General features: G+C 39.1%; 1 protein-coding gene across 1 annotated transcript; it reads right to left on the bottom strand.

Moving 5' to 3' along the window:
• Positions 1-5096: 5096 nt before the first annotated feature.
• sem1 (SEM1 26S proteasome subunit) lies at positions 5097-7092 on the bottom strand. The gene is made up of 3 exons (XM_072370911.1): positions 6952-7092; positions 6329-6422; positions 5097-5305 (listed from the first exon to the last, which is right to left on the bottom strand). Exons 1-3 carry the CDS (start codon positions 7025-7027, stop codon positions 5263-5265), a joined length of 213 nt encoding a protein of 70 aa, XP_072227012.1. The 5' UTR covers positions 7028-7092; the 3' UTR covers positions 5097-5262.
• Between the last annotated feature and the right edge of the window lie 2568 nt (positions 7093-9660).

The following is a 9660-nucleotide window of genomic DNA, read 5'->3' on the forward strand; positions in this document are numbered from 1 at the left end:
TGCTTTTTCAAAAAAATTATGAAAACATTAGAATTATTGGATTAATTAGTTTGGTTTACTGGTGTGGGTGGATGGATATTGACACTATCAGACAGTTAGCCCATCCGTTACTCTCTGTTTACAGTTTTTGTGATAAGTTAAGCTTATCCTATGCTGGCTCCTGCTTGGTATTAAATGGACAGATATGTATTTTCTAATCGCAGTCTCGAAGTGAACAAGCATGTTTCAAAATACATTCAACTTTTTGGACAACCACAAGACTTTTATCAGTGATCGCAATGAGAATCAGTGATCAACAGAAAGTACAGATATATACTGTAAAGACTGTCAGCTCGTTTGTTTTTTTCTTGTCTTTTATTGTGCATTTACATTGCATTATAGGTATGATTTTTTTAAAAACATTCTGGGTTTCTTCTGATCCCATTGAAAGGAGGTAAACCATTCAAGACAACACAGAATAATTATGATGAGAATGAATGAGACCTTAAAAAAAAGTGGGCTGTGGTAAGTCCATACTGGTTAATTGAGGTAGTTAGGGGTAGAAGAGACTTAAAAGCCAAATCCCCCCCTTGACACTGATGGCTGTCCTATAAGGGACCCTCAGTAGAGCCCTCAGGTCTTTTGATAGGGCACTCGCCAGCGTCCTTTGGGGCAATTTCACCCCCCACAATAAACAGGCAGCCCTTTGTCACTGAGTGAAGGGGGGTATGGAGGGTTCCTCCTCGTTATTATTTTCTAAAGTAATTATACCTTATTATCTGTGTTTACTTTAGCGGGGGTGTAAGCGTGCAGGTGTGGGCCATTCGGCAGTGGGTTGGCAGTCTCACTGCTGAACGCAACCCTGAGTCAAATTTTTTATTGAATTTTTTTTTTTTTTTTTTTTAAGAACTCTCCCCCTGCCATCTTTACTTGGTGGTTTTTGGGGTTTTAGATATAGCATTGTAGCCCCACTGTTAATTTCAGCCCAACAAAAGAAACGTGCAATTAGGGCTATTATAGTAGCAGCTGCATGCTTCCTAGCTGTGCAACGACAGCTTCGTCCTCACCCCGGTGCACTGGTGAAGAGATTGGAGAAGGGAGAAGCAGAGAGAGCAGGGCCTGTAGCAGTGGGAGAGAGAAAGCTGGAATGGTCACAGTAGCTTCTGCAGAAAAGAGGGGAAAATATAGCTTTAGAGGCTGGTGTGTTTCTTCAGTGTAGACACAGCAGGGACTCTCGCCCACAGGCTTGTGGGCCTTGAGAACAATGGATCTGCCATCTCCCAACATGAAGTGTTATGAAATAGTCCTCGCCACAGTTCCATTGGCTGCTCTCTTGCATGTGGTCTCAGAACTGTGTGGGCCAGAGGAAAACGATTTGCAAATAAGAAAATGCTTCTTTTTTTTTTTCAAATCCGGGCATTCAGAAAGACAAGAATCAGTCTTGCTGCATTTGGTGCCTCAAAATGCACCGAATGTGTTAAAAGCACCGGCTTACACAAGCTGAATTTGTGCGAGAAGAACCAACAGGGGCAAATATCTGTGCTCCTGTCAAATGATCAAATTAAAATGCAGCCTTTCAATGTTGTTAAAATATTCCATCAGTAGACTATCATCCTGTTCTCTCCATGTCAGTCAATAACAGCCGCAGAGAGCCACCCATGTCAAGGTGAATCATGTGGGTCACAAAGGAACAACAAAAATACATACACAAATTAAAGTCATGATCAAAATGGACTGAAAGAAGACACGTACAGAGACACTGACAAGCCTGGCGATATTTGTGAGGTAGAATATTGAAGGCCCATCGAGGCCCTCACAGCGTCAAACACAAGGGAGCAATCTTACGCTCTCAGCACAAACAAAATGGTCACAAGTCTTCCTCTGTTGCTCTCACTTACCAATTCTCTCACTTGACTGACTTACCAGCCCTTAGAATAATCATGTGGCCCAGGGCCCTTAGTTTTGCAGGCATAAACAGATCTGAGTTTCTTGCATGTCTGAGTCCAAGCCCTGTGAGTTCACTCAGATATGAGACCTTGCTTTATTTCTTTCAGCACATGCCAGAATAATATTTATTTTCTTTATTGATATGTATATCAGTCGCAGCTGGAGCACACAATGTGGACTGTGCACTCAAGAGAGCTGTTGGGCTGTTATAGACAGATGATTGAGATAATAACTAGTGGTAAAGAGGAGTTTTGATTTTTTTTTTTCCCTAAAGAGAACAAGAGGCTGTCAGATGCTCATCAGCATGCTTTCAGTTTTCCAACCTTCGAATGCGTGACCTGAGCAAACAGATTTCCACTTCCACTGTTCAAAAACTTTGAAGGTGAAATCAAAGCGTAACACTTCCGAGTGAAGAACGACGCTTTCCAACGGTAATCTGAAGCAGTATAGCAGTTAGTTGTGGTTCATCAAAGCAACACACTGGGCAGCAGTCACTGATGAAAAAAAACGCCGGAAAAAGAGATTAATCAATAAGATGATTGATCAGTAATTAAAAGCTCTCTTACGCTTTTTTTTTTATTTTCTAAAAATCTTTGCATATTTGAAGTTAACTTTAACATATATGTTTAAAGATATAACTGATAAGCTGTTGTCTTATTTGGAGAAAAGGCAGTCGAGATTTCAGGTTTTAATTCGTGTTGTGTCCTGATACACACAGATTCAGTTTTGTTTGTTCAAGGTAAAGGACACACAGAAAGGTAGCTTGGCTTGATTAAAGATGTAAATGGACGGGCCAAAGTTCTGTCAATGAAAGCACAACAATTTAGATTACGGATTATACTATTGCTCCAGTAATTATTCAGGGTTTTTTTTCTTACATTGATACTGGTACAAAGAGACACATGGGAGTCATTTAAGACTGATTTTCCGAAAAAAAAATGGAACACGTATGCTAATTTGGGAAGAATATTTCTAAAATCTCTCACTACAGGTCCTCTTGTTTCGGGTATTTTGCTGAATTATTCAGGCACGCATCACATAGAAACTATTTGTGTGTCTAACTGATAAAGATAAACGAAATTAACTGAAACAACAAAGCAAGTACATTTTGCTCATTTAGCTAACTAAAATATAAAGAAATGAAATACTACTTAGCGGGCAAAGGGGTCTCATAAGCTAGTGGATCATTATCCTGTTGAAAGGCCTCACATTTTTGTCATACAGAACTCATGGTTGAACCTATGACTGAAAACTTTAGTCCCTAAAGCCTTGAAGCGACATGACATGACATTTCCACTTCAATGTGCATCACTGTGACTGAAGAAGCCCCTTTAATTCATCTATCCACACCAAACCCTTCTAAAATGCCCGCTCATGTCCTGTATGTTCACTTGTAAACAGTAAACAGTTTTGCACAGACGTATTTTCTTTGCCTGGCCAGTCTCCTGTGCAAAACAAAAATGATTTGAATCCCTTTCTGATTGTTGATGTGAGCTTTGACACCAGCAGCTGCAGAAATGTTGCTGATGATGACATTTTTGGGGTTCTGGAGCCTTGGATTTGGAGATATTCGTAAATCTCTGCAAAAGTCACAACAACTGTATTTTTTCGAAAGGCCAAAGAAAGATGTCACCATGACAACACTACACACTGCAATAATCTGAATAGGACAGGGTCCTCTATGATTTTAATTAAATGGATTTGAACCTTTTCCCGTGTAACGTGGCAGATATAAGTGATAATCTTGATAAAAAGGCATTAGGTTTGCTTAATTAGGTCAAAAAGGTCTTTTTTATGCAGTCCTTTATTCATGCTTGAAACCTTTAAAAGAAAAATGTGCATAATATCAACATTTATGTGGAGCTTACATGCTTTTGTCATGTAAGACTTAACATTTTGAATTTATGGTACATTTTACATGTAAAATCATCATCTCCAAGTAGCAACTATATTAACTTCAACAGAGCACATCTCAAATTAGTTGATCTTGCAAATACTCATCTAGCACAAAAGTTATATGTAGAATACTTGTGTAAATGTTTCCAGGTTACTTTCCAACCCCACAGGTGGAGAATGGATTTTGTTTTCAGGGACGAAAACGGCTCTTGCAGCCTTGGTCTTACTGGCATCCATTTCACCTCATTAGGACCCTGGGACCAAGAGTCTGCAAAACACTGAAAGAAATCACTTTGCCGGGGGAGCGTGGCGGGATAAATTGGCCTCTGGTTCAGTACGAGAGTTCCCGCTGTGCAGAGCGGAAGAGAAGGGCCTAGCTGGCAGTAGGGGCAGGCCCAGGCATGGCAGGCCACATGCTGGGACCCCCTCCCTGCCTCTGACAAACACGGCAGTGGATAATCTCTCCTTCAGGGACTCAGCCCAGCACTGTGGGGCTGAGCGGGAAGGGGGGCTGTTATGAACCACAGTGCAGAGGAACTGCCTCTCCATGTGTGTGGCACACACCACAAGCTCACTTGTTTGCAATGTGTGTGTGTGTGTGTGTGTGTGTGTGTGTGTGTGTGTGTGTGTGTGTGTGTGTGTGTGCCTCCTCTGTGAGCAGCTAATGCAAGTGTGTATTTTCTCTTGTCTACGCCTATGTTCACTTTTCCTCTGGGTTTCAATAAACAGCCCGTCATAAAGACGCTGTTGCTTTAAAATGATCTTGAATAGCTGCTGGACACTTAATTTCATGCAAAATTCCCTCCTTAGTCCAAAATAAAGCACAAATGTGTCAGAAGGCAACAACAAACCATCCATTACAGGTAGTTGGTGCCGACATGGCAGGTTTCCTTCTGAGGAGATCAACAGCTTGTGCAAAGAAAGTAACTTGTAGATGTCAGCCAGAGCACGTACCAAAAACAAGGGGTAGTCCAAGGATTAGACAGACACAGGATACATTTCGAATAATGATCATTTAAATCATCGGCTCTGGAACATAACTACTCTAAAAACTTTTAAATGCAAAATCAAGAAAGAAATCGTACTGACCGCGGACTCATCTGTACACCAGATTAAATATTTCTAAGAGGGATGTAACACTAGAGCTTGAACTTTACACAAATACATAATAATGCATGAACAACATCCAATCTACTCTGCAGATGCTATCGTCTAATCATACAACTACCAAGTTAAAAAAATAAACCAAAAATTTTAAAAACAAACACAGGAACTTTTTTTTTTTACTGAAAACACTTTATTTTCATAAATATTTCTTTAAAAATAAAGAAACAAATTAACATCTGCAAATGCCGTCTTCAGGCGGAGGGTTAGCCAGTAATAATCAACTATGAATTTCCTTATCCATTGTCATTGAATACCGAAAGGCTGAGCGAGCCACTAGGACGTCTCCATCTTGTAACCATGTTTTTCAAGCTCCTCTCTGCAGGAAGGGGAAGAAAAATAGAAAGATCAAGTCAGCACGGATGATTACAGGTGGGCGGTTGAGGCATAAGTACCCTCTGCTATTGATTGTAAGAACCATTAAGAGATGGGAATGAAAAAAAATATATAAATATTATATAACACGGAGCTATGGATTTGATAATTTTATATATATATTTATGGCAGCTGTGCCCTTAAACAATAATGATGTCTTTAAAAAACAACTTAATAGTATGGCTATTGTAATTGGCCTTAATAAAACAATGGTATATTATTGTCTGAAGTGCACTCAAATAAAAACGGAGCTGCCCATAATCTATGAACGGTTATTGATTATGCATGCGAGTGCAAGCCTTTCGAAGTATTGCGGATTTTAAGATGACGGAAAAACCTAAAACTCTACTTAAACAGTAACCCTGTCGCACTGGAAATATCTTACTTTCCTTTGCACCTTCAACATTTTGTCAGCCTTGTTGTTTAAAGCACAACTACATATACAATGTGAAAAATGCAGAGGCCTGCTGCATTTCAACAGCAAAATTACACACACAAAAACAAGCGTTTTTCTTGTATCTTTTAAAAATACTACGGTTACCATAATCATTTCAAATATATTGACCAAAAAATAATTAAAGAAGGAGCAATTGCTTCCTATATATTTAAACATATTTTGCACCATGAGTTTCATGAACCAGGTTAGGGTTATTGAGCCCAAAATGTCAAAACATGCTCATTTTCAACATTTCAATTGGAGAACACCCAATTTACCAATAATCTGTGTTAAGTACCAACTATAGTGAGATAACTTCGAAATCTACACCTATATATCTAAATTGCATCTCATATTTAACCATAAGCCACATCCAAAAGTAATAAGAGGTACTAAAGTAATGGTTTTGAAAAGCAGAAGCCTAACAAATCACAGACCTCACCTGTCATTTACAACGTAAACAATCAAATATTATCATATCACTTTTATTTTTTATCAAATATAGGTAATAATCTATTCAAGCAAACGTACCTGAGTTGATTTGAGAAATCATCCTCCACGTTGTCATCGTCCCAGTTGTCCTCCCAAACATGTTCATCTTTATCTTCATCCAGCCCCGTCCAGTCTGTGAGTTAGAGCACAACCAGTCTTCTTTCAATTACAGCTTTTAAAATAAGCGTGAAATGAGACGAAACGTTGACGTATGATGTTTTAAGAAAAAGAAAGAAGACAAAGCAAAAACGCTGTTGATATGTCCAGGAGCAAATCTTCAACTGTTTACCTGTTCGGGACACTGTAGGTTGTTTGCTAACGCCTAATATGCTTACGCTAGCCACTGTTAGCTAGTGTAAGCTAACAGCTAATAGTATCTACGGTGGTGAAAGAAGAAGATAAGCAGGATAAAGTACCAAGCTATACTCCTTCCACGTTAAATTATAATAAGATGGAAAGCGTCAGCGAACTCGTTTAACCAGATCAGCACATCGGTTTCTTAATGTTTTTAATGTTTTTTCTCTACGAAATTAGCAAAAATAACGCGGCTAGGCTAGCTGAGTCACTATTGCAAGGCCTAGCGCCGCTGAATTAACAGTTACCGACGAGCAGTGACAAAAGACAAAAGTACAGCGGCTTCACGTAATGTGTGCTCCATTTACCCTCAGCTGGAAATTCTATGAACTCATCATCCTCCTCCAGTAAGCCCAAGTCTACGGTCTGTTTCTTCTCTGACATGTTAGCCTTTCGATGTGTTGCTGCTTGCTTGTTGATGAATGGCTGCTTTTACACAGGAACTGTCGTCACAACTGTCGCGCCAACGGACTCCTGACAGGAAGCGTATATAAACGCGAGAGCGCGCACTCGCCCAGTACAATTGGATCCACAGTACCACGCTTGGATTTCACACACGTGCATGGGAAAAAAGAGATGCAGAAAATCCAGTAACGATTGTCTTATTGTTGCAGTTGGCGTTCTTGATTCGCTGAAGGAAATGCAGCTCGATAGCATGAACAGAAAAATTCAGGCACGTGTTATGCGCTACGAGCGACTTTGCAAAACCTCCCAGCAGAACAGTAAAATCAAACATTTAATTAAAAGTACTACATAAGTGTTTTCCCCTGTTTACGAAGGTGAAATCAAAGCGTGATCAAGAGGATCCAACTCTTTTGAGTATGTGCGCGCTCCCGCGTATAAGGGGAGCCCTTACTGTCCTTACTTGTAATCAATACGCTCTGCGACAAGGAAAGGTGAGGCGATTTGGTTTATGGGTTCCTTTAATCACAAGTAAACTTTATGTGTTTACTATAATATGCATGAAGTCTCACTTAAGGGCAAAAAAAGGCTCTGCTGACCACCTGTTTGCTCCCCACCCCTCTTCCCCCCAAAAGAGATCACTATAATCACACAGGTTACATTTGCAAAAAGAGTGTAGTTGGATTGTGTTTCATTCTCAAGAACTAACTGATTTGGATCCCACCAGAAAGATGTGGCAACAGTCAGACAAAATGAAACAAGAGCAGGCCTGTAAATTTGCACAAGCATAGTTTTTTAAAGGGAGTTGTTTGATTTGACCAATTTTAAATGCAGAACATCATCTAAACTCTTCTAAGGTTGGCAGATTTCTTTGCCGTGACTTAACAACTACCTTTAAAAGACGACTTATGGAAAATGCATCTTTTTACTCCTTTTTATTTGTTTTGAAAATGAGCTCAAAACGTTTTACATGACAAAAGCAAAGGCCTTCGCCGGCCATTTGATTTGAAACGGCAGCGATAAACCTGGGTAATTAGAGCATCTTTAATCATTTTGTAGAAGACACACACCACACCTCTTGTTAGTGCTAGCATTGCTGTTATGGGGGTTATTTTAAGTCAAGCAAGTATATGTGTTCAACATGTAAAATGGATTGTATTGGCAGTGTAAAACCATCTATTGAAAAAGTATAATGGATTATATTTTCTTTTCTGTTAAGAAGTAATCAAAAATATGGCTTACCTTTTATACAATCCAGTGGTCTCTTTTTCCAATCATAAAGATTCAGCAACCGACTATAGTAATTTGACCCAACTTTTGGCACAGGCACACTCAGAATCATATACATACATCATCAAATATAAACAAGGATGTTACAGTAGTCTAGGATGTCCTGATGAATAGATAGTCAACTTTATTTTCAAGTAAGAAAAAATGACACCATATTGCAGATAAAGTGTAAATATATATATAGCATTTCTCACATTTGATTTATTATGACTACTGAGGATCATTTGATCACAAATAACAAAAAGTTTTCGTTACATATCATCATCCTGACATGCTGTAGTTACACAAAATAGTCATTTTGAAGAGTCCATGTGGATATTTAGGTTGTGAGTCGTGAATATCAAGTAACTTAGAACATTTTGTCTAATTCATATTAACAAAGTAAAAGCTTACAATTACGACTCCCTTTTGAAAATAGATAGAAAATCGAACATTATATTTTCAAAAGAAAAGAGGTCACAAGTTAAGTTGCGGATCATTCAGATGCACAAATGTTAATTCAGTGGTACAGAACTGTATCAGTGTGGCCCTTAGATTAAAGGAGCTACAGATTTTCTAATTATCAAGTTGATATGACCTTTAAAATGAACTTGCATAAATTGCTCCAGCGAGTTATTTCATAACCACCATTGTACCTTTTTGTCATATATCGACATTGTTTAAAGTATACAGTGCTTCTTTTGTGTAGCGCCTTGCAGAGGCAGTTGGGGCCACCGTAGAGCATCTGTTTTCTTGTTTGTGTTTTCGTCTGTGAATTCAGTCAGTGAGGTATGACACTGAAAAAAAGGTGACGAAAACCTAAAAAAATATGCGCAAGTATTTGAGTAATTGGACAGCTCTTCTCTCCTTTGAATGTCTAAATTTCTCCACCAGGTTTCTCTCCCTCCACAGACGCACACGCTTTCTGCCACGCGAGAACAAAAAAACCCCTTTCCTCAAAACATATGCACTCAAGTCATTCACATTTCTGCAAAGATTTTTCATTTTCGAACAAATGCACATTGTAACCCATGCGGCTCGCTCAACTAATGAAGCAGCAGCCGCAGCTTAGGATGTATTTTAGATAAATGAGAGCGCACATTCACCACAAAACCACTTGCACCACAATGAAAATTGCTCTGCAGCTGTCATATGTTGACAGACGGAACAAACCTCAACTTAGGCTCTGCGTACTTATTCTATTTTCAAATTATTTTGTAATCATCCGAAGCCTTTACTCGTGACAATGCCACAACATTCAGAGGGAAGAGGAACAAGACATGCAGAGGGAACTTCTTTTTTTTTTAAACAGTCACATCCTAATAGATGCAGAGGTTCAGGCGCAG

This window comes from Leuresthes tenuis, unplaced genomic scaffold, assembly GCF_036924035.1.
Source record: "Leuresthes tenuis unplaced genomic scaffold, fLeuTen1.0.hap1 SCAF_18, whole genome shotgun sequence".
Taxonomy (NCBI): Eukaryota; Metazoa; Chordata; class Actinopteri; order Atheriniformes; family Atherinopsidae; genus Leuresthes; species Leuresthes tenuis.